Here is a 25,566-nt window from a genome sequence, read left to right as displayed (position 1 = left end):
TCCTATCTTCCCCATCTTATTTTTATTTCCTATTTCAAAAATCCCCCATATATTGGTGGTATGTACATATTTGTTTGCTTGCTGTCTCCCCCACTAGATTTTAACTTCCTCGAGATCAGATTCTGTCTTTTGACCTTTTTTTTTTTGTTTATCCAGTGCTTAGGATAGCACTTGACACAGAGTAGGTGATTATTAAATATACTGACTATATGAGAATTGGGTGCAGTACAGAAATGGAGATCATTCTTGACAATATACTTACAGTTTTTAAAAGTAGGTTTATTCATTCCTTCTGTTATGAGAATATCCTTCTATCAATACAAACCTAGGAGCACACTATCCCTTTCTTAGTGGACAGATACATTATTGAGTTTCTAAGTTCATTAATATCCCTAAGATCTTCAATGACAAAAGGCTCTTACAAAAGCCAACAACTCAACTCTAAATAAAGCTATTAGAGAAATACTGATAGGTCAGAAGTTTGGGTTTTTCTTCTCATGAGGAAGATCTGATGGGCTTGCTTCGCCAAAATTTACATTTTACTTCTGGAGGTTAAAAACAAAGATGCACATCAGAGAGCATCGTGGAACTTAAGCACTGTTTTAATTGCGGCTCCAATCCTCCTCTACTTAAGAGATGAAAAGTCTCTGGAAGCTGGCTGGGGTATCTAAGGTCACACAGGAGTCACCTCAGGATAGTAACACAACTCAAGGTTCCCTCCACTACACTATGCTTCTCCTATTGAATAGGAGCTAGAAAACAAGGGCTCAAGAAAGCACTGGGTCCAGGCCCTGCCTCCAGGAAGATTCTTTAGGAAAGACCAAAACCATCTCAAGTGGAGGGCTGGTTATTTCCTTTCTGAGTATCACCAGGGCTGGAGACCACACAACCTACCCTCAATTATCCATCGCAGGATCTTATCACCTTGTTTTCTTAATGTCCAGCTGTGCAAACAATATTTTTCCTGCTTTCATAGAAGCCCATTTCCTTCTTTCTCCCCCCACGCCTCTATGGACACAAAAAACATCTAGTCTACATCCTCCTCATACAAAACTTTTGCAGACTTGAAAAATAATTAAGTGTTTAATGTAGCCTTCCCTTTGCTAGGCTTCATAATTCTAACTCTTATCTTCTCCTATAACCAGCTGTTAGTCACTCCTTGAAGATTAGCTTAGCCCTGCTCTAGCTCCTACACATACAACTAACAGCCCAATTCTGCCATTTTAAAAGAGAAGAGATGAAGGGCTCAGAAAAGGTAAGTGACTTATTTGCCCAAGGACACAGAAGTAGGAAGCACCAAAGCTGAGATTCAAACATCCTTTCAAACTTGTGACCCGGACCATCTGTAACACTTAAGAACTTGTCACAGTTTTTAATACATCAAAGGATCCTGCCCATTTTTTCTTCCAATGACACTATGCTACTAATTTCCACTCTGCCTGAACAGGCCCAGCCAGGCTCTTCCTCCTTTCAGCCTGTGTTTATTTTGCTTCTTTCCCCCTAGAGTACCCCATGATCCTCTTGGAAGCACATCCTGTTTGGGTAAGATTGACTATCTAATTGGTCATGGTCATTTTGAATGGTATTCTCATTTTCTAAGGTATTAGCAACTCTGCCTTATTTAGAACTGTCCCTAATTTTGATGACCTCAATTCCTCTTTTCAGGCCATCAGTACTAATGCTAAACAGTACCACCTTCAGAATTGATTAGGGGTCTGAGGGAATCCAGGAAGAGTTTCAAAATGGATCTTTGTAACATTAGTTACAAAACCCTGTGTTTTCAATTTCTTCCCTAGAGAATGAAGGGCTTGATTCCTCCCAACAACCAGTGTCCTCCCTGCCTCCTCTCCTGGGCTGTTTTTGTCCTATGGGTGTAAGCCCCCAGAGAGCGTCTCATTTTTGCCTCTACCTAGCACGGCAGGCATGTTGCTTCTTAGCTGACTGATGATCTATGGATAAGTGTTCATAGGATCAGGAGAGTTCTGTCTGCCTGAAGGGACCTCAGATGCAATCTACAGATATAAAGACCCTGAGGCCAGAGCCTTGCCCAGGGCCGCCTGCTTCTCGGCTGCCTTCTTCTTCTTTCCAAAGGGAGGCCTGATCGCATTTTTTCTCACTGATCCTTTCAAACCCCCCTTTCCTCACATTCCCAAGTACTCAGTCAGGGGCTTTTCATGACAATTCTTTGCTTGGAGGGACTTTGTCTCACAGCTCTCTGTGTTCTTGGGGGTGGATGAGAAAGTGACTGAGGCCTTTTTCTAGCAAGTTTCCCAGTGCTGAGGACAGCAGTGATGGATAGTGTGGTCCGAAAGATTGGCCAGCCAGCTCTCACATCCTGCTTCCCACCCCTCTCTAGGAGGACTGCCCTCAAGAGCCCTGCACTATTTTCTCTTCTTTGATGTGACTGATCTGATACCTAATCTGGCAGTCAGGGAGAAATCAGAAAATTTCAGAATTGGAAGGAACTCTGGTGATTACTAATCCCAAAACCAATCTTGAAAGCATAAGTTCCTCCACTAATACCCCGTAGGCAGTAGACAGGAAACATAACAAGGGAAGATAGTTGGCTTTTTGCTTCTTGTCACCTTCATCCGGTCCTTGTTGTTCTGGTAAAATAGAACTCTCCTTACTACTCAGAGGTATATGAAAATGTAGGGTAGGTGGATGTGCCCTGTTTCAGAAGCTTATTTATTATTGTTAACAAAACCTGCTATAAACTCATTTCTAAAAATTTGTTCTTATAATCCTAAATAAGGAAGGAATCTGATGGTGATAATAAATTTTAAATGACATCAAAGAGTTAAATTTACTTTTTGAAATCATTTTAGTCCAAACTATGTATCTTCCCTTTTATAGCCTCAAAAGGTTGAAAAAGCATGAAAGTTAAGCTTTAAAGTATTACTGAGCATGAGTTGAAGTTGAAAGCAGTAATAGATGGGATGAAAGATGTATTTTCTAGAATAATAAAGAATGCCACTAAGTCAAATAAAATGAGGATTTTTGTGCCAGTTTTTCACATAGGATGGCACTGGATTGTGTGCTTACCCTCGGTTCTGTAAGTCTTCTAAATTGGAGGCATTCCACTCTGAACCCTAGACAATCAAAATAACAAAATTAGGTAACGTTAGCCCCAAAAGAAAAACAAGTGTGGCACTACAGAGTTCTGACAGTAAAAGATGGTGGATGACATGGCCATGCTTAAGCAATCTCATGCACGACAGAGGGTAAATGATCATGATTCTCCCAGAAAACAGGAAAGGACAAGTTATAATGGGAAAAGTGAAAAGAAACAAAGCAAATATTTCAAAATTCAGAGACTGATTCAGATACAGGTCTAAGTGTTGCAATAAGAAGTGTTGCAACCTAGAAGAGAATTTGAATAGCTGAGGGTGGGGGAGGCTCCCTAGGAAACAACATCAACTCTTTGCTCAAATTTCCATTTTTGGGAACAGGCCAGTAGGAGATGGACAACTCTACCTTTCCTATCAGATTCATGCTCATTTGATTTGTACACAAAAAGATGGCAATGTTCATGACAGCTATGTGTGCTTAGTCTTAGATTAGAATTATAACTAACTTAAAAAGAAGGCAAGAACAGCAAAGGGCCCCAATCCACAGTAAATTGGGAGGGGGGGGGCAGAGAAACATGACAATCAGTTCTTACTAGGTTTAGAAACCAAGCTCCTAAGAATAGTGAGCAGGATGGAATCTATAACCAGGAAGCCAGCACTAGTCAGCTGACTGAAAGAATTAATTGGAAATGGCTTGTGAATTTATCAGGAAAACAAAGTCGTATGAAAAGTAAGACATGTGTATGTAGTAAGCTGATGACTAAGTGAAGTCCAGCTAAGCTGCTCAGGGTGTAGGGTTACCTTGGGGTCAGTTCCAGTGGGCTGTGGGCCCTTCCACAGACTCAGCCTGACATATGTGGACATAATTTTGCTGTGGTATTTGCATCATTTTCAGAAGTTCTATGCAAGAAGGTTTTTATCTTCTTTATAACATACAATGGAGAAAATCTTCATTTTTAAAATGTGCAGTTTCCATTTTCTCTCTCTTCTTTCATCATCATACCCTGGCCTAAATCATTTAATGAGAAAACTCTCGAAAACAGCAGCCTTAGGAATGAACTTTTTCCAGAAACACAACCTTTCTAGCCAAAATCCAAGAAGGACATCCTAATCGGTGCCTGCCAAAGTGCTTAATGGACAGCACCAACTATATAAAGTATCCCACTACTGGGATACCCACAGTAAGGTAGGGGTTCTTGATTTGGGGTCTATAGAACACATCCCCCTTCATCCATGCTGAAAGATGTGTGGATAGGTTTCAGAGGATTTGGGAGCCTGGATGGGGAAAAAATTACATCTTTATTTTTAATTTTCTGACTTTCAACAGAAATGCAGTGTTTCTTTCAAATCATGAATGGAGGCAACAAACAATTGTGGTTTTAGTAGAATCTGTGACTTCTGCCTCCAAAATATTTTCTTATAAAATAATTGTCATTGCAGATATCTCAAAACATCATTTGCACTCACCCCTCCTGTAGTTATTAGTTTCCCTGCTACCTCACACTTCATCAGAGTCTATGGATTGTATTTCAATAGAACTGATTTTCTTTGTAATCTATGTATTTGATGCTATGCATCTAAATTCTGCTTTGGAGAAGGATCCCTACATTTTTCTCGGTGGCCCAAGACCCAAATCAGGTTCAGAACTCCTCTACCAAGACCATGGCAGCGATCTTGTGAGAAACCAGTCTGGGGAAGGCCCTTTCTTTGCCCTTTTCCCTCTCTTAGCAGCTGTTGATGCCAAACAGCTTCTCCCTCGGGGGAGCCTGATGCCTCTTTGTTTCCAAGTAAGTGGCAAAAGGAGCCACATTTCACTCCAGTGTTTATCTTGTGAGTTTTTCATCACCCATTGCATTTTCTCTGCAGTGAAGGTGCCCACAATCTAGGAGCTGCTTTGGGTTTTATTTTCCAGTGAGGACTCCTGTATTGACCTTCATCTAGATTATTTTTCCTCAGGGACTTTGTCCTTCTTTTTCCACTTTTGCATGAAATTGCTGGCTGTATCCAACATCTCTGGGCCTTGCCCACCTCACCCAGAAACCACTTGGTTTTTTGGCAGAAGTTTTCCACTTCCTCTCCAGCTTCACTATCAAGTCCAAAGTCCCAGAAGACCGACTTTGGGTGGAGCCTCAGAAGAGGATCTCATGAAGCTTCTCTTGCTGAAGATGACCAGGCCACCTCCACATATTTCCTTTAAGTTCTTTCTTTGTACCAATCAAACCCTTTCCACATAAATACAACTTTCTGCATGAATCCACAGACATGGACACTTCTCCAATGGGGGAGAGAAATGCTGCTATCTCGCTTGTATCAAGTGGCTCCTGAGGAGCAGCTCTATACAAGATGAGTTGCCTTTAAAGAAAATTAACACCCCAAATTTGTAGCTGGAATAAGATGACTTTTCCCTGTTGTTTTCTGGGAAACCCAAGGGTGCACAGATGCCCTGAAAGAGTACCCTTTGGACCGATGAGATGGTGATACCCAAAAGGAGGTAAATGTCAAGGAAAAGCAGCAGAAATAGAACTCAGAGGATTCTGAGCTCTTAGAAGTCCAGTAGCCTCATCTTAGAGAGAAGGAAGCTAAGGCCACCAGCCTACTAGCAGTCAGAGATCCTTGGTGGTTTTCCCATAACCATTCTGCAGTGAGTGCTTTGGATAGAGAAAGAACAAGCCCATTCCAGAAGACAAGGGAATATTCACAGCTTTGGAAAAAATTAAGCTTCTAGATTTTCCATTATTATTTCCCAAAAAAGTATTCCAAGCTGTCCAGTATGTAGGAAAATGTTATGAGACATGGAATTTCTTTTGGTTTTATCCTTGTTTGTGTCACGACACAATACCGTGGTCTGTTGATAACATTTACAATTGAGAGAAACACTAATTTCAACTAAAGATAGTGAAAATAACAATATAAAATCCAGGGCTATCTCTTGGTCAAAAGGACCCTCTGGAAGATGGGACATCCACTGTGGAAACTATGGCAGAGCTGTGCAGAGATGGTGGGGCAGGGCCTTTCAGAGCTTTCTAGAGAGAACACACAAATTCTTTCCAAACTGTATGGGGCCTTTCAAAAGAGCAGGGAATTTGATCCCCTGAGGGAAGTAGGCAGATCAGCCAACAAAACCGGGTACTTCATGTATAGAAAGGTCAATGCCAAGGCTAGAAGTGGGATCTGCATTCACAGCTGGCAACAAACACTGGACAATATTAAAGGAAGAAGTGGAGCACCCCCTTCCCTGCCCCTTCCAAGGCACTCCTTGTCCAGGAGTTCCAGAGCTGCCTAAAGCAGAACTTGACTCCATGAGGCAGACGTGCTCTTAGGGAAGACTCATACCTCAGGGCACCTGAGTGTCCTCAGTCTGATGGGACCACCTCAGAATCATTCGGGGGAGCATCTAAGTCCTATCTTCCTTCCATCTCTTTTCTCTTCTATTGCCCCTCAGCCCTGTGGAGTCAGAGGATACAGGTTTCCTCTCCATAAAATGGGGCCAGTAGAACAGATGTCTCCTCCTGAGGTTATAGTTCTATGATGTTGTTATTCTTCACTTCAGTCATTTCAATATTGTAAAAGAAGTAACATTCAAACCAGCCCATTTAGGTCTTTGCTAGCATTTCTGGTAGAGAATTTTGTGGCAGGAGGTAAAATCTAAAATAATTTTTTTGGGATCATCTATGGATTTCCATGATGTAGTTTCTCTTGCCATGGATAACACAGTGGAAGACATTTAACATTTGGGAAAAAATGAGCTGGGGCATGTAACCCAGTTTGTCTAATGGTGGCTGTAATATTGTACCACATCACTGGGAGCTCAGGCATTGTATAGGGAACCTCACAGTCTCTGGGATTTAAAGAGCATGTTACTCTTCATCTTCAGGGAGATCTCTGTCTATGTGGGCCTAGCCCCAGGCATATCCAGGATGTGAAAAAAAGAGGTTTGAACCCAATGGGGGGCTGGACAAGGGACAGCACTTACCAGAAACACGTGCTCAAAGATTTGGGTGGGGCTGTCCATCTGTCCCAGGATCACGATCATCTCATTATCTATGAACTCTTTGAACTCCCGCAGGTTGCATGCCATCTGCATTTCTAACTCTGTGCGTATCTGAGCAGAGAATGGGGTTCACATACTCTTACATTTTTAATCAAAATTATAGTTCAAAACTAATTACTTTATACAACACTCTATCTTCTCTTTCAACTTGCTGACTTATACACAGAAGCAATTAATGTCTACATGATATCTGTATAATGATTATTTATATATGCTTACTAGATCATTTTTATATAGGCCTACTGATTATGCCTATTTGTATATGCCCATTAGACTGTGAGTCTAATATAATAATAATATTAGTAATAATAAAAGTAAATGTTTGTTTTTATATTTCCATACTGTGGTGCTCTAAATACACAGGCATATAATAAATGGTTGCTAAATGAATGACTATAGGCATTGATGTTGACTAAGTTCTATAGGTAGAGATAAAGATACAAAAGATGTGAAAAGTAAACACTGAATTACAGCTGGTCCTTCTTTCTTTGGCCACAGGTAGTTACATTTCAAACAACTGATTTAATTCCCCCCCACCCCCCAACCTCGCCCCCTTTGTCTGTTAAGGAAATGCTTTAAGAGAATAGAACCCCTATTCTTTTGGAAGTGGGTCCTTAGAGGCTTAGCTTTTCTCTCTCAGGACTTTCAAGTCATTCTAGAGTCAGCAATAACTCAACTGCAAAATTACAGAATAGGATTCAGCCTCTTCACAATAAAATAAAATAACTATACCCAGCACATTTTGTATTCTGTATTTTTTGATTAATACATTTATATAGCTCTTCCTAAGAATTGGCAGAGATCCAAATGTGTAAAATTTCATATCTACAGCATTGCATTGTGTTAATATATGCTATATAATTTCTTACTCCCAATCATATCACTCCCTAGTCATCCAACAAGTACTATTATCCTTCATCCCTAATCTCCAAATGTCATCATTCCATCCTTTAACTAAGGTTCCTTACCTCTTTGGATGTGATGTTTTCCAAATCCTTCTGCATCATAATTTCCCTTAGTTTGGTCTTTATTAACCGTTCTGTGCGTTCTCGCTCAGTTGGGCTGAAAAGAGAGGAAATGGTGATCATTTAAATGGAGATCCACAAAAGAGGCACAGGTTGATTTGGTTAACACTACAATATTGGCAAGGTGCTAGAGCATACCTGATTACTGAGGTAGGCGGCAAAAATTAATTTTTCTTTATTAATATTAATTTTTGTATTCTGAGTTCCAAATTTTCTCCCTCCTTCCAGCCTCTCCACTCATTGAGAAGGCAGGCAATATGATTCTTATTATATATGAGAAATCATGCAGAACACATTCTCATATTAGCCATATTGCAAAATAAAAGGGCAATAAAGTAAAGAAAGTGAATTTATTATCAGTTCTTTCTATGGAGGTGAAGAACATTTTCATTTATGAGTTTATTTAGAATTGTTGTAGATTACTATTGATCAGAGTAGCTATATCTTTTGCAGTTGATGATTGTTACAATATTGCTATTACTATATACAATGTTGTCCTGCTTACTCCAAGAAATTAATGGTTTATTCATATTTTTCCGTTTTCAAATTTATGATCTAGGAGATGGAGGCATAGCTCACTGGAAGAAACACCAGTGCTGGATTGGTATCCTTAGTAACTAGTAGACTTACTTAGTCTTACTTTAGTTACTTAGTTAGTAGACCTTAGACTACTAGTTACTACTTGTAGGATCTTAGGGAAGAAACTGTCCTACTTCAGGTCCCAATTTTCTAGCTCTAAATTTTTTGGCATAAGAATAAACAAGCTACAGTGCTCTTGGTGCAACTGGGTAAAAGACAACAGAACAAGGAAGAACATGATAAGGGAGCTGAATATACAATAAGAGCCCTGAGGGTTCCAGAGAAGAGAGAGAAAATATATGGTAGGGAGGCTGGCAGTGAAAGGCAAAAATAGGGAAGAGTCCCCCAAAGTAAATCTGAGTCATGCACTGGGAAATGCAGGAATTCAGCAGACGGCTATTTGATCCTAGAAGTAGTAAGAATTGCTGGAGTTTACTGAGTAGGGCATGCTGTGTCTACTCTATCACTCTGGTCACTGTGAGGAGGGTGGTTTAGAGGGGCTCTCCAGGTTGGGAGACTAATTAGGAGACAAATCCAGTCGTCCAGAGGAGGCAGGAAGAGGACTTGCCCGGGGGGAGGAGTGGTGGCAGAAGGGACTGTGTAAAGAGAGAGGGCAATGTGTACCAGACATGTTGTGGAGACAGAAATAACAAGCTGGCAGCTGACTTAATACACAGGGTGAGTGACAGTGAGGAAATGAGGTTACACCAAAACTGGGCACAGGAAGGTTGGACAAAAACAGGCAAGTCTGGAAGAAGGGTAAATTTGAGAGGAACGAGAAGGAACTGTTTCGGACTCGGGGAATCTCCAGTTCCAAAGGTCTAACAGGCATTTGTTGTTGAGGAATTAAAGTGCAGGAGAGAGACTCAGCTGGCAGTCATCTGTAGGGAGATAATAATAGAACCACGAGAGTGATGAGATCACCAACTAAAGAAGAGAGGAGATAGCTCAAAACGAGCTGTCTGTGTCCCCCCAGATCGGGGGATGTGTTGGAAGAAGGAGCAGCAGAGGAGGCTGAGCAGGGGTAGTCAGCTAACAGGAGAAGGGAGGGCAGAGGCCTCGGGCACTGGGGCATCAAAGGGAAATAAGGGCTGTGGGAGAAGAACATGGCTCCTGTTGTTCGAGTGTGCCCCCGGATCTTCGTCTGGGGCTACATCCTCATCGGGGCCATGGGGGAATGCCGTATGCCCTCCGTGGTCTCGGCTCGCTTTGGCACAGAGTGTTCTGGGGGAGATGGGACAGCCCTGATGTCCAGCCTGAAACATGGCCCTCGAGGGTCAGACTCTGCCTTTATTCTTCAGTGCTGGGAGGATCTCACTTTCTTTAGATGAGGAACCAGATTAGCTAATTTGGACTAGATAATGTCTATGGTTCTTTCCAATGCTAAATCTATGACCTTAAGACCCATTCTCTTTCTGGAAATGAAATTCAGCCAGCAGGTCATTAAGATGTGCCCCAGATGCTTACACAATAACTGAGCTAAGTGCAACCATCACAGCTGACACTCAGCCCTTCATGTGGTACAAAGCACTGTCCTGACAACACAGACTATAAACATCATTATTTCCATTTTGCTGATGAAGATACAGAAGCTCTCAGAGGTTCTCTGACTTTTACCCACCCCCTCATACTGCCAATCATTGTCAGAATTGGGCTCTGAACCCAAGTTTTCTCTTCTCAATAGCGGCATCCAGAAGAATATGGCTGACTTTCAATCGGTTTAGCCAGGATCTGAACAAAATTATGTGGCTTCCTTTGAATTTCTTGCCCCCTTAAAAAGTTGATAAACGTTTACTAAATGTAAACCCCACGCACCAGGCATTGTGCTAAGTACTGGCGATACAAAGAGAAGCACACAATTGAATGGGGGAGATAACAAGGAGACAAGCATATATCATCAGCATAAATAGGAAATAATTAAGAGGGAAAACACTAGAAATAAGAGGAACTGGGACAGCTTTCCTGTAGGAGATGGCACTTTACGGAAGCCAGGCAGGTAAAGATTGTCTGAGAAACCGTCGACAGCTGAGAGGAGAGGGTCTTATTCATGGGACACCCGGGAGGAGGTAGGACGATGTAAGAAGGTAGAAGGGGACACCTTACAAAGGGCTCTGAATGTCAACAGAGCAGAGCGCATCTGTTCCTGGAGGCGATAGGGAGCCCCTAGAGTTTCTTAAGTAGGAAGAAATGAGAAGGTGAGGTCTGCACTTTGGGGAAAATCACAATTATTATTATGATAAAGTAAAATTATTCTTGGAACTTTGACTAGAGAAGTTGGATGTCCAATTGCTTACAAGGCAACAGGCTCATCTGACTGCACCCTGAGTCATAACGCACCATGCTGCATGTGAGGGACCCAAACGCAGTGGTGTTCTCTCTGTTCTGTCTTTCCTCCCTACCTATCCAAGAAAGGTATCAGCTGGACTCGTCCTTACATGGAAATGGAGAAGGACTAAGTCCTTAGGCATGCTGCCCACTCCTGCTGCTGACAGCCTTATCACTGGCTACAAAAATAGCTCTAGCAATCTCTAAAGATGGACGTTCTCACCCCACAACTATGAGCTCCTTTTGCTCTGGCTCTTCACTTCCCCCTGAAACCTTTAGGCTGATGGCTCTCACCCACAGACGTTCTCTGACACTCAGCCACAGTGTCTCCATGGGATAGTCCATCACTAAAATTCTGACTTTCCCTCTCCGATTTTTCGCCAAAGCTGAAACAGCATATGCCAACCATTTGTTTTTCTTATCAAAGTCTTGGGCTTTGGCATGAATGGGCTAGCTGGATGTCTAGACTCAGTAGCTTCCTGCTTTATGCTTTTTGGCTTTCATCGAGGAAAAGCAAGTATATGTGACTGAAGTGCTCATCTCATTCTGGCATCCATGTTCTCCATTTGCTAAAAAAGCTTTTCCAGGAAGGTTTATGGTTCAGAGGTAACTAAATTGTGACTCTAGCAAGATTTTTCCATTTAAATTAGGGTTTTAGGAAAGACAAATAGAAGTTATTTTATATTTCAAAACATGTTCTTACTGGCCCAAGGAAATACAAAGCTACAACTCAAGTCGGATGTGGACCTTGGAGACCCTAACATCAACATGTTTTTAAATACAGACTACAAACAAGTAGGGAAGAGCTCAGGGAAGGTCCCAGTTCACTTCAACTTAACAATACTTAACAAGTGTGGGCTCTGAGTTGGGCACAGGGGAAACAAGTATAAAATTAACTAACCCCTGCCCTTGAGGAGATTTTTATAGCAGGATAGAACCTATACTTGGAGAAGTAACAACAAAAGAATTTCAAGGAGAGTATGGATACCTTGGTGTGTATTGGGGGAGAGGGAAGGAAGGGTTTGAAAAAAAGAGACAGACACAGGGGTTGGGTAGGAAGGGAGAGGAGAGTGGAGGGTAGAGAGAGAGAAAGAGAGACAGAGATAGAAAGACATTATATTTGGTTTTAAGTGATTTCCTCGGTGATGCCTCTAAGCTGCTGAACAAAAATGCCAAGACTAAGTAGTCAATGATGAGGTTCTAGGATTGTCTCCCTATTCCTGCTTCCTCAGTTTTTTACTCCAAGTCTATATTCACTGTCTGGTTTATGACTACTAACTCTAGGTAAACAAATCTTTGATCAAAGACTACTCTAGAATTTCAGAAACACTCTGATCTCTAAATGCTTATTTATTGGTCCCCAACTCATCAATCAAGAACATGACTCCTATCAATAACCTCATCCAACTATTTTTCTAGAATTCTTAAGAGTTTTCAGTTTTCCTGAAAAGATCAAACACAGATTTTCAATCTAACCAAGTCTTCTCTAGTGTTGAACTCTTCTGACATAATTACAGGAATTTTCAAGGGTGAATCCTGTCCACAAGGCCAAAAAACCAATAACCCTCATCTTTAAAGCACTTAACAAACCCACAAAGATCAATCTGGAGCAAGTAAACATCCTGATTAATTTTATTATCAGGAACTAAATCTTAAAAAGCTCCCAAAATACTAATACAAAACTTCAATACACTGACCTTTAAACATTAACTCCATCTTGGGCCCTGATCCAACTCAGGATGCCTCAGAGAGATATTTTAACATGCCTATCACTTCCTACAACCAATTGCAAATGTTTGATTTGCACTTAATGTAAGAAAGGCCTGTCTTTTAAGTGATAAATGATAAGTTTAAGTCATAGAATTAAAAGAACTTTATTTTCTTTCAAATGCTTGTAGTAATTTAAATTAGACCAAGGATTGGCTGTGGACCATGAACAAGAGAATAATTTATAATGAAAATAACAGTATTTTAAACCTATGTAAATCATCAGCATTTCTATATTACCAACAAAGCCTAGCAGCAAGAGATAGAGAAATCCCATTTAAAATAACTGCAGATAATACAGTTTACCTGCTAAGAGACAAAGCCAGGAACTATTAAGAACACAATTACAAAACACTTTTCACGCAAATAAAGTTAGCTCTAAACAACTGGAAAACTATCAATTGCTCATGGATAGGCCAAATATAACAAAAATGATAAACTCATACCTGACAAAAATTGCTAAGAAAACTGGAAAAGAGTAGGCATAAACTAAGCAACGAACACCTAATACCTCATACCAAGACAAGAATGAAATGGATTCATGATTTAGACATAAAGGGTAATACTATAAGCAAATTAAGAAAATAAGGAAGAGTCTATACCTCTCAGATCTGTGGAGAAGGGAAGAATTTATGTCTAATCGATAATATAAGATGCAAAATGGATAATATTGATTACATTAGATTAAAAAAGTTTTGCACAAACAAAATCAATGCAGTCAAGAGTAAAAGGGAAGCAGAAATCTGGGAAAAAAATTTTACAGCCAGTGTTAAAGGCCTCATTTCTAAAATATATAAAGAACTGACTCTAATTTATAAGAATGCAAGTCATTCCCCAATTGATAAATGATGAAAGGATATGAACAGATATCTTTTAGATGAATAAATTAAAGCCACTTCTAGTCATATTAAAAAAATGCTCTAAATCACTATTGAGATGCAAATTAAGACAACTCTGAGGTATCACATCACATCTCTCAGGTTAGCTAAGATGACAAGAAAAGATTACCATAAAGGTTGGAAGGGCTGTGGGAAAACTAGAATACTAATGTTGGTGGAGTTGTGAACCAATCCAGCCATTTTGGAGAGCAATTTGGAATTATGCTCAAAGGGCTAACGAACTGTATACCCTCTAATTCAACAATGTCTCTATTGGATCTGTATTCTAAAGAAATCATAAAAGAGGGAAAAGGACTCACATGTGTAAAAATGTTTGTAGCAGCTCTTTTTGTAGTGGCAAGGAACTAGAAAATGAATAGATGCCCAACAGTTGGGAATGGCTGAATAAGTTATGGGGTGTGTGTGTGTGTGTGTGTGTGTGTGTGTTTATATATATGTATGTATATGTGTCATGGAATATTATTATTCTATGAGAAACAATAAGCAAAATGATTTCAGAGATCTGGAGAGACTTGCATGAATTGATGCTAAGTGAAGTTGAGTCCAAAAGAACACTGTACACAGCAACAAGATTATATGATCATCAACTCTGATGGATGTGGCTCTTATCAACAATGAAGTGATTCAAGACAATTCCAATAGACTTGAGATGGAAAGAGCCCTGAACATCCTGAGAGAGAACTTTGGAGACTGAGTGTGGATCAAAACATAGTATTTTCATCTTTTTTTTTCTTGTTTGTTTTTCTTTTCTTTCTCATGTTTTTCATCTTTTGATTAGATTTTTCTTGTGCAACATGATGAATATGGAAATATGTTTAGTAGAATTGCACATCTTTAACTTATATAGGATTGATTGCTGTCTTGAGGAGTAGGGAGGGAGGAAGAAAAATTTGGAGCACAAGATTTTTCAAAGGTAAATATTGAAAACTATATTTGAATGTAATTGGGAAAATAAAATACTATTTAAAAAGAAAATAATGGCATTTTATGTAAATATGTATCTGAATCTTTTGAAAATCAAGTAATACAAATACTCTTCTATAATCATTATCAATCTTCATTGCATATATAAGTATAAAAGTAAACTTAAGCCTAAACCCTTTCCGAATAATCACAAATTCTGTATTAGCACTACATCAAGAATAAGATTTTTGATACTGAGTTTATATGAGTAAATTTCAAAATTGCTGAGAATTTATGTTGTTGCACATTAAGGCTGCTTGTTAGTATTACTGCAGGAGAGGAAAAAACCATTAAGTTTCTTGAGGTGGGATCTTTCTGTGTGACAGATATAGGATGGGTGTTATATATGTCTTCTGCCTCACACTGCTAATTTTTCTAAAGCACATTCTGACTGGTTTATGATGGTATTATAGCAAAGGAGTTCCTAACTTGGGATTCTTGTTGTTTTTAATATTTTTAACATGGCATTTCAATATTTGTACTCTATGCAATTTATTTTATGCATTTAAATCTATTGTTCTGAGGAGGAGTTGGTACACAAGCTTGAACAGACTGCCCAAGAGGTCCATTATACAAATGAAACCAAGAATGTGGCAGTTGGATCACTAACCAGTCCATAATACTGGTCACTAACTAGCAGCAACAGGACTCACATATCTGTAAAGAGAGCTGGTGAATCTGGCCGATGGGACTGCACATCTCTCATGGCGTTCCATTCGTTGACTGATGACTGGTCAGAGTTGATATGGCTCTCATAGTAACTCACCCAGGTTAGGAATAGACTGCCTGGGTAATAGTTATGACTTCTGGCCACTTCACATGCCTTATGTAAACTTTGTAATGCAGACCTGAAAGACATTGGAACATGACCATCACAGGCCTGAGGTTGACGGAAGGAAGAAGAGATTATTTACTCAAATCATAACCTATGATTTATTTATTTCACCAAATCTTAGAACTGAAGGACCTACAGTGATTACCAACCCTATTTAAAAGATACTTTTTTCCTCTTTCTTCATTCCTAACAAGTGATTATCTAGCTTCTGCTTGAACTTTTCAGTCACAGAGAATTTCTTCCCTATTCAAGTAGCCTCTTCTGTTTCATGGAGAGGAAAGCCTTCCTTATGTTAAGCCCAAATTATCTGTATCCCTATAACTTCCCAATCAGCTTAGCTCTGTCCTCTGGAGCCAAGCAGAATAAACTTAATCCCACTTCCATATGATAACAGAACTCACATTCATTCATTCTGTTCAGTTTAAACATTCCCAGTCCTTTCAACTGATTTTTTGCAGGCATGATTTTTGTATTATTTGTCCAATAGCCTTCAAAATCAATTTTTAAATCTTGGAGAAAGTGTTATTTAAAAACAATCTCACTACAAAGTTCACTAGATATTTTGGATTCTATTACAAATTTAGCTACTCTAACCCCTTATATCTTTTCAGTTTTATTTTTCAGGTGGAAGGGAGGGATACATTACTCATCCTTGATGAATCTAGCCCACAAGGCACATGGTATCTTAGTGGGGTCCAATTTCACAGCTGGGTCATCACTGAACTAAAGATACTTGATGATTTCATGACTAGGGAACAATGGATATTTCCCATTGACTCAATCTTTCCTAACATAATGTCCTCTTGATTCTTGGGATACTGAGATGTTGTGTCCCAAAGGACTTCCGTCCAAGGCCTCAAGTCATGATGACTACACTGGCCATTACCAGGAAGCACTGGCCTCCGAGAGGGTTCTCATGGTTGCTACCTTCTTTAAACTCCAGCTTCTTAAATTGTGGTTCATGACCCCACATGAATATGGGGGTTGTGAAATTATAATTTATTAGCAATAAATATATGATTTGCATATCTATTTTATATACCTATTTACTTGAGGTTATAGAAAAATTTCTCAGGTGAAAAGGGGTCTCAAGTGGGCAAAGTTTAAGAAATCCTGCTTTAAGCGACTTCTGAAGAACAGCTCTGGCTCTTCTAAACAGTCATTAAACTTGCTGATTCAGTTCCCAGAAAGTCAAGTCTGATAGAGACTCCAGTCAGTGAATAAGATGGTCCTGGGACTCTGCCCCTCAGAAACACCTCCTTGGTCAGAGAGCCAAGTCTCTTCTCCAAGATGGGGAGAATAATACCAATAACCAAATTTCAGGCTTTTGTTGCTGATCCATTTTTATAGGGAAGCAGATTTCCACTTACAAACCGAGTTAGGAAGCCCAATTTAATTACAAAAGGCAAAGTTCAAGTCTCAGAGAATTTCAGTAAAGCCATGTCAGTTGCCCTGCTTTTTGCTCACTCTAAGAGGATAATTGCAGGTTCTGTGGGACATGTACTTAAAATCTAAGCCACTGACTCTAGCATGACATCCCCTCTCAAGCCCCTCCAAGTGCTGCCTATTTTAGGTAAACATCAGTTAGGATGTACCTACCTTTTGAGAAGCTGCTACAACTACCTTCCTGTTTAAGAAACATTTGGTGAACATGACACTCTGATTTGGAGATTGGTTTATATGCAAACCAGAAAAGGCCTTTCTCTGAAAAGCCAAAGGGGCTCGGGCCAGCTGGTCTACTACAGGACATCAAAGCCTGACCTCAGGTCGCTAATTGAATCCACAGGGTCTTGAGAAAGAACACAGCTTTGTGCACTCATACAATGAGGCTGAAAATGCACTTGTTCCCGGGGCTTTCTCCCAGCAGAGTCCTGTCATTTGGCTCCTGTCTGGTGCCCAAGGGTGGATCAGGCACCACGAGTACTAGTCGGAGCAGGTCACGGGTACTCTAGGAGTTGTATACTCATGAATCTGAGAATCAGTCACAAACACAGGCCCTGAAACTGTCCTGTGTGCCTCAATTACTGCATGAAGTGATAAGATTGTGAGCGGTTCAGATCAACCCTTTCCCCTAATCACCCGATAATGGCCACCTGGGGCTGTGGGCTGGATTCTCTCTCTCTCCCGGGTCTATTTTTCAGGCTCTTATTTCTTGCTTGGCTCGCCTTCCTCTCCAGCCCCTTGGTCATTAGTGCTTCCAATAGAGGGCAGGCGGGGCCTGGACAGGAAGTGACCAGCATGTCCTTCCCCTCTGGGATTACCTCATGGCTTACACAATCTAACCATCACTCTGATTTTTGTTTTGAAGGAACAAGAAGGGAATTCCTTCAAGACACTAGTCAGAGATGATCTAATTGTGAAAAACTAAAGAGTTTTTAATTGTAAAAATGTAGAATTGTTTATGTCAGTAGATATTTATAATTTAGGAGGGGAAGGGAAGGGAATAAGCTTTTACATAGAGCCTACTATATGCTAGGTACTGTGCCAAGTGCTTTTTAACAAATATTAACTCATTTAATCCCCACAATAACCCTGGCAGGCTATTTCTATCCTCTATTTACAACTGGGGAAACTGAGGCAAACAGAGGTGAAGTGATTTGCCTAGAATCTCATGGGTAAATGTCTGAGGCCAGATTTGAACTCAGATACTACTGGCTCCAGGACTGGCACTCTACCTACTATACCACCAAGCAGCCTCTCAGGCAGAGATGAGAGCTTCAAAGGGGCACTGGGTAGGTACTCAAAGGGTCTAACCTTCTCTATGATATATATGACACACACACATATATTCTCTCTCTCCTTCCCTCCCCCTCCCTTCCTTCCTTCCCCCCCCCCCCCCCAATCACCTGAAAACAGAAAGCCAGCTGACTAGCAGGAATGGCCAAACCCTGGACCAAGAGAAGATTGGGAGAAGTAGGGTCCAGGCTGGCTCTGTCCCCGAGTCACTGTGCTCCTTAAAAAGTCACAATCTCTTGACACTTCACTATCTTCCCATCTGGTAAGCTTACAATTAGAAGATGACTGCTCCCTTTCATCCTTTACCACTATTATTTGGATGGTCAATAGCTGACCATTCAGTGTACCAGCCAGATCATTGGATCACACACATCGTCGATGGAAAATAGGCATTTATATGGTCCTTGTTGCCATGCCAAATGCCCCTTCCTCACAGCCTCTCTTTCAAGAGCACTTGTACAGATATTTAAAAAGAATCTTACCACATTGCCTGCACGGACACGGGTTTGAATATGTGAACTCTGTTATCTGTTGAAACGCTGAACCCACTTAGGAGAAAAGAGAATAAAACAAAGTCAGAGGGGTTACCCCACCAGAGGGGAAGCCCACCGCAGTCCAGGGCTTGAGTGAAAAGCTTATCCCTGGAATGATTGTGGCTGGTTTTTATCTGTTATGAAAAACAAGTGGAATCTCACAGCCAAGTCAGGGCAAGGCGTTCAATCAACAGAGATTTCCAGCTGTAGGAGTGAACAAACTGTCCTGGTGTGCATTACAATTTGGAAGCCCTCTAAGATGCAGGAACTGAACTCTGGCATCGGGAGCTGCTACAAACAGCTTGGTTTCTTGCTTCCTGTTTTTAAGGACAGCCTCTAAGAACCCTATGGTCATTGTGGAGTGTATTGTGACTGGCAGGGAAGGTTACACAGTAGGGCAACACACATGCTTGAAAAAGGAAGCATCATCATCTGGGAGACTACTGCAAGTCACTCAAACTCTGATTTAACTTGTGGCTATTTGAGAGGCTTTTCCTTCTGTGAGATTTACAAGGACTACACAGATACAATGCTTAACCTTTGGCCTAGCAGGCCAGGAAATGGAGAATCTGGAAAGTTACACCCTCCCCTCACCCCCCACTATTTTACAGAGCATGTTTTAAAAGGACTCATTGAGCTTTGGCCTGACAGTACAGTGGGCCTCCCATTCAGCTGAAGGAGTATACAGTAAGAGGCGACCCCACCCACTGGCATAATGAAAAGGGGAACGCTCTTACCCATCGCCATCCAAATGAATAAGGGTGTCACTCCAGAGAGGCAGGACCAGACCCATGGTGCAAGTGCTACTGTGGGAACAAGAGACCCAGTCATTTCCTGTTACTTCAAAGCACAGTCAATTTTTAAAAATTCCTCCAATGAGGAAGAAAAACTACAAGGTTACAAATTTCCCAGTCAACTCTGAGAGTTGTCTTTAGTAGACCATCCGCATTTCACTTGTGCTTGCTGAAAGCCTTTAAAAGTGCAATTTCGAATACCAGGAAGCCTACAGAGCACATCAGGGTAGCTATTAGGGGTGGGGGCGGAATAATAAAATACACACAAATATAACAACTTGAGGACATTTGGGAAGCCAAGTATGGTGAGAAGTCATTAAGTTGCCACCATTATTGAAACTTGGTAAGAATACCAGCCATGAAAAATAAAGCCCACGTATGGTATCCAAAGGCTAATGAATCTGGGCAACCTTCCAGTAAGGTATCATCAGCCCTATTTTATAGACATGGATTGAGCAACTGGCCTCAGGGACCTAATACCATACTAATGAACAGGCTGGGGTAAACAGCTAAAAGATGCTAATTCCCAGCCTGTGCTCAGATCATGAACCACACAGCTTCTTTGGACAGGGGTGAGCCACCAAATATGGTGCTTGCCTCTAGGCCTTTGGAAGTGAGATCCAAAATACTGTCTCTGGTGGGCTAGTCTCTCCCTCACTGCTCTCCCCTTTCTGGTTTAAGAATTCTGTAATCTATCTAAAAGAGATGGAAATGTATTCTTAATAAAACTAAAAGTCTTAAAGGTAAGAGGGGTGTGTGTGTGTGTGTGTTGTGTGTGTGGGATCAGCCTTCAAAAGCAAAAGGTAACCAGAGTGAGGAACCTTACACCTTTACATGCTGCTGCTGCCTGCGCTTGGTCTAAGGTTTTTCCTTACACTTACTGACCCAAGTGTTACTCAACACCATGACCAGTGATTCTAGAGCTCATGAGATTCAAATCAAGACTGGAATAACTTACATTAGAATCTTCTACACAGAGGCATGGCTACTATGGCAGGCTACAGGAAAGAAATAGCCTTGTCACTATTTATGCTGCCTAACTGGGATGAGCTCATGGAAAATGTATTTTGAAAATGGCTTCTCAAGGTAGAGGGGGAAGATTTTTAGTATGTCTTTTTTTTGAGTACTTAGTAGGGTCCCTGGTAACACTTAAACTTGTGTAATGAATACTAAGGCCCCCGGAGTGTAAGGAGCCACAGCAGAAAGTGCAGAGGCTTAAAGCCCGAGTGTGACAGAGGGACATGAGAGGAAGAGAGATCTAAGAATGTGTAAGAGCAAATTTTCTGTGTGTAGAACTTAGTTTAGGAGAGGGAGCTTCTTATGCTGGGAAGGAGGCAGCCTGATTTAAAATATGCTGGGATGGAAAAAACTAATCTAGCTAGTGGGCTTCCTCATAAGGCTCAGGTCTTTGTTTTCACAGATATGGTCCCTAATTAACAAAAAGGGATCTAATAGCCCGTAAGCTCTGCAGGTTTGTCCTCTTGAAGTCACATTTGGAACAATGCCATCAGGATATCAAGGCTATATTGCATTTTTAAATAATTGTAAATGGCTAAAACTCAACATAATTTTCAATTAACTGGTATGTAGGTGAAATTCTAAAAGCAATTTTAAAGAGCTTCTTGGGGATGTCACATCCTAGATGGAGCTTGAGCAGGATTCCAATGTAACAGGGAAATTTGTTTAATGAGATCACTAAAAATACAACAGGACAAGATATTGTTAATTTGTAGCTTTCCAGAATCTATTTCTGCTTGAGCTAGCCTTCTAACTTCTGCTTAACAGTATATCTTAAGAGGATCAAGCTTTCATACACAGTATACACACTAATGTGAGGAGTTCTGCAGGAGTTTAGATGAAAATGGATCTGGCTGACCCCCAGCCCTAATCCGGATACTCTGGTGGCTTGCCTTTTTGGTGCCTGGGATGCCTTGCTGTTTTTGAGAACAATTTTTTGTGTCTAAGGACAAAGAATCCAGGACTTCTCAGGTCCTTGAGCTAACTGTGCTTCTCTCTCACAGAACAGACACATTTCTACTTGTTAATGGTGGTTCTCAGGTACAGTGCTGGCAATGCCATCAAAGCCAGAGGAGAGAAGTACTACCTTAAGGATACATTTTTAGGGGCACATGCTAACAAGCTTTCCTCATGAAGGGTACGGAAGCCCAGGACAACGTCACAGGGACGAGGTCTGACCCTTGGCTGGTCAGGAAGAGCTGACCCCTCTGGAGAGGGGCTCTGGTGACAGGAAACTGCAGACCAACTCAGGAAAGAAGCCGGTTTTAGCTTGCATAGATAAATTTTTCTAGAGACCTGGGGTCTCAATGGGGAACTTAAACAAAGGGAAAAGAGGCGGAGTGACGAAAAAAGCAGTGAAACTCTCAAGTTCTAAGACTGTACGAAAGGGGAAGAGCTCTAGGAAAGGGAGAGGTTGGCAGGGCAAATGCTGGCCACTATCCAAGCCACACAAAAAGTGAAGATGCTTCTCCCCTCTTATACCTGAACAGGAGAAAGCGTCCCACAGATGTATAACATGACAGTATGAAACCAAAGGCAATCTATGGTCACGCATGGTAAACAAAGTAACAGCCACAATGGTGTGCTTCTGGCGAATCCAACAACTTGCAACCTGCCGCTGCCTCCACTGCTGCTGTGGATAACTGGGGTCTCCAGTACCAGTTCTGGAATGAAAAGCTGACAAACCAACGCTTTTTTGGGGAGACAGGGGGATGCTAGTTTGCAGCTGCCTTAGTGGAGCTCACTGGGAGGCAGTACTCTCCTGGGATCTGGGTCCCAGCCCCATCGGGCCCTGAGTGCCACTCTGGTTTCAAACCAGGAAGTCTGTGCGCTGAAACACCTGGCAGGATTTCCTGAGGCTGATTATCTGGACTGCAAAGATTTGCTTAGCAGCCACATCCCACAGCCTTCCCAAGACTTCTCCAGAAAATGAAATGGAAAAAAAGGAAAGCACCAAACTCAGCAGCAAGAACGTAGCCCAGGTCAAAGTGATACATGATGTCTTCAGGTACAAGATTTATCCTCCTGTTTAGGCCCAACAGAGGTCCACAGGCATAAAAGCTTCTTATTAGCAAATATTTTCTGAACCAAATTCAGATGTGACTCAGGGATCCATGGCTTTCTTCAATACAGAGGAAAGTGACTGAGTATAAGGCTTGGAAAAGCCCCCAGCTCGTGACCACGGGTAAACATGCCCCAGAGAAGAGTGTGCACACTACACCTCGGATACCCGCAGGGGTCAAGTCTGATGGGTAGTTTGATGGTCCCACTAAACTAAGTTCTAACTGATGGAGACAAGGAAACAACTGACTGACTGATTTTCCCTAGTTACATGCTAATTGGTTAAATTTAAAGTAGGGGAAGTGGGGAAGGGGAAGAAAAGGGGAGGATGCCATGTGAGGCACAGGAGACAAAATAAGGCTGTTGTTTTCCAGAGCAATGTGAGTTTCACTGCCTCATTTCTCTCCAGACTTGGTGTCTAAGATCCATACCTTCCCTATTCCAGTTTGATGCACGGAAGTGAATTATGCAAGAGGATGGCTATTTCAATACAAAATACAAAGTTTATTTTAAAAAAAGCTTCTCTGTGCTCAGCACCATACCTGTCATTGGAGGAGAAATCCATCCCGAGCACAATGCTTTCTTCAGTATCTTGTCTGCCATTCGTGGAAACCACCACCATATATCGAGTGCGGTTCTGGTATGTGCTTTCCAATCTCACAGCCTGTAGGTCAACAAATAACAAAACGACTTCAAGAGATAGGACTGCAAGCGTACTATGGCCTGTTCTTTCTATTTAAATATGCATTTGTAGTGGATGTTCTGATTATATTTCTATCAGATCCTTGCCCCATAAGGACCCCATTCTTCAATGACTGCTGCTCTCTCCAAAGTTAATAGTGATCCCTTCACTGCCAGACCACAGGGCCTTTCTCCATCTCTCCAGCCTCTGACACATCCATCACTCTCTTTTTCTCGAGGTTCCTGGCCCTCTCCTAGCTCTCCTCCTCTCTGACCACTCTTTGGACTCTTTTGCTGGAGGTCTAGGTCCTGCCCGCTAATCATGGGTCTCCCATGGGGATCTGTCCTGGCCTCTTCCTCTAGACTATTTCACTTGGTCATTTCTTCAGCTCTCAAGGATTTGTTTTTCATTTCTATGCTGACAACTCTCAAATCTGTTTATCCAGCCTTAAGCCTTCTAGTAGGTCCATTGGCCATCTTAAGTTGCCTATTTGCAGTCTTCTTAAACTCAACATGCCTCATCTTTCTCTCCAAATCTGACTCCCCCATTACTGTGGAGGCTGCCATCTGCTTCCCAGGCTCTGGACCTAAGTCTCTCTACTCCAACATTTCTCTCATTCCCATATTAAACTTGTTGCCATGGTTTATCAATTTTAACTTCTACCATCTCTCAAATACACTTCGTTTTTTCCTCTGACACTGCCCCTACCCTGGTGTAGATCCTCATTGCCTCACACCTGCTTTGGGGGTAGGGAGCTGCCCTAGCTCAAATCTCTCCCACTGCAGGCCATCATTTCAGCTGCCAAATCTTCCTAAAATGCAGGTCTGACCATGTCTCCGCCTCTCTCTCTCTCTTCACACATATACTCCCCTCAAAAAACTCAAGTGCCTCTTACCCTCTCCAGTTTCAAATAGAAAACCCTGCTTGGGTATTCAAGGCCCTTTCTAAGCTACCCTCTCCTCCTTTCCCTTGCCCTCCCTTTTTCCCCTACTGTATCAGCCTTTTTACTCCTTGTCATGTACTATCCAATCCAGTGGTCCAAACCTGCTGGCCATGACACAAACAAGGTACTTGATGCTCTCCACTTTATGCTCTCTCCTTCACTTTGGGGCATTTTCACTGGCTAGTTGTCCCTCATGCATGGAACATTCTTTCCTCCTTTCTATCTCTTGACTTCCTCAAGTCCCAGCTAAAAGTTCATCTCCTACAGAAAGCCTTTCATGAACCTCTCTCTTGATTATCTCTAATTTATCCTGTAAACATCTTGTTTGTACAAAGTTGTTGCATGTTTTCTGCCCATTAGATGGTGAGCTTCCTAAAATTTTGCCTTTCTTTATATCTCCAGAACTTAGCATAGTATTAGGCATTATATAGCACATAGTAGGCCCTTAATGTTTGCTACTAGCAATAAACATTAAAAGACTTTTTTTTTTTAAATTCAAGTTTCAGAAATGATATATTTCTTAAGCAGTTTCTTAACATTGACTTTTAACAACATTCAATTTACTTAATCAATAATCTAGTGATCCTTTGAAGCCCTATACATCCCTCCTTTTAGATCTGAGGAGTAAAATGCTTCAAATACTCATGACTCTGACCCTTGATTGGGCTCAGGAGAGCTGAATTACCACTAGAATTTCTCAGAATTTCACTAGGTCATCCCCCTTACACTAATCATGCTAGTTCTGCTGAGATTTTGAAGTTTTGCTGTGATTATTATTGAGCCAACAAGTGATTAGACCAGCAGAACACAAGATCAGCAGCTCTTACCAATCTAGAAAGACTGAGCACAAGCCCACGATGGAATGAGTGTCTATCATCTGAAGAGCAGCCAAATCAAGTGCAGAGAATCTCTAGCATCGTCACCATCTGATGAATTCCTCTGGCCATGGTAACTTGTAAAAGGGATAAGATATGGAAGGCAGGGCTGCAATCTACAGAGTACTTAGGCTATGAACGTGGAGATCTTTCAAAACTATCAAGCCTTGCCAACATCCAAATGACTGGGAATAGGGACTTCGGATGACAGAAACCTAAGCTTTAGCAATCTAATTTTGAGAACTAAACGGTGGAATTATTTCCTCCATTGTATCATCCTAAGAAAAGCTTGGGAAGCACAAATAGCAACACACTTGGACACACAGATAGTCACACAGACACAAGACACATGGTTGCTTCTCACGAGAGCTGACCCAATGAGAAGGTAATCCTGGTATCATGTTAACACG

At 41.3% G+C, this 25,566-nt stretch overlaps 1 protein-coding gene across 5 annotated transcripts in view; it reads right to left on the bottom strand.

The window, feature by feature from the left end:
* Nucleotides 1-25,566, bottom strand: part of SSH2 (slingshot protein phosphatase 2) — a 228,519-nt gene that overhangs the window by 15,596 nt on the left and 187,357 nt on the right. For 4 of the 5 annotated variants that reach the window (XM_051992246.1, XM_051992248.1, XM_051992249.1 and 1 more), the window contains 7 exons: nt 23,199-23,320; nt 19,522-19,590; nt 18,734-18,799; nt 15,334-15,528; nt 8,091-8,184; nt 7,045-7,173; nt 3,046-3,092 (listed from right to left, as the gene is read on the bottom strand). In XM_051992246.1, coding sequence (XP_051848206.1) covers nt 3,046-3,092; nt 7,045-7,173; nt 8,091-8,184; nt 15,334-15,528; nt 18,734-18,799; nt 19,522-19,590; nt 23,199-23,320 — 722 coding nt within the window. The remainder of the gene's footprint in view (nt 1-3,045; nt 3,093-7,044; nt 7,174-8,090; nt 8,185-15,333; nt 15,529-18,733; nt 18,800-19,521; nt 19,591-23,198; nt 23,321-25,566) is intronic. The other variant, XM_051992247.1, reaches the window with a different exon arrangement.

Source organism: Antechinus flavipes, chromosome 4 (assembly GCF_016432865.1).
Source record: "Antechinus flavipes isolate AdamAnt ecotype Samford, QLD, Australia chromosome 4, AdamAnt_v2, whole genome shotgun sequence".
NCBI classification, from domain to species: domain Eukaryota; kingdom Metazoa; phylum Chordata; class Mammalia; order Dasyuromorphia; family Dasyuridae; genus Antechinus; species Antechinus flavipes.
This window is presented reverse-complemented; position numbering and strand designations above follow the sequence as displayed.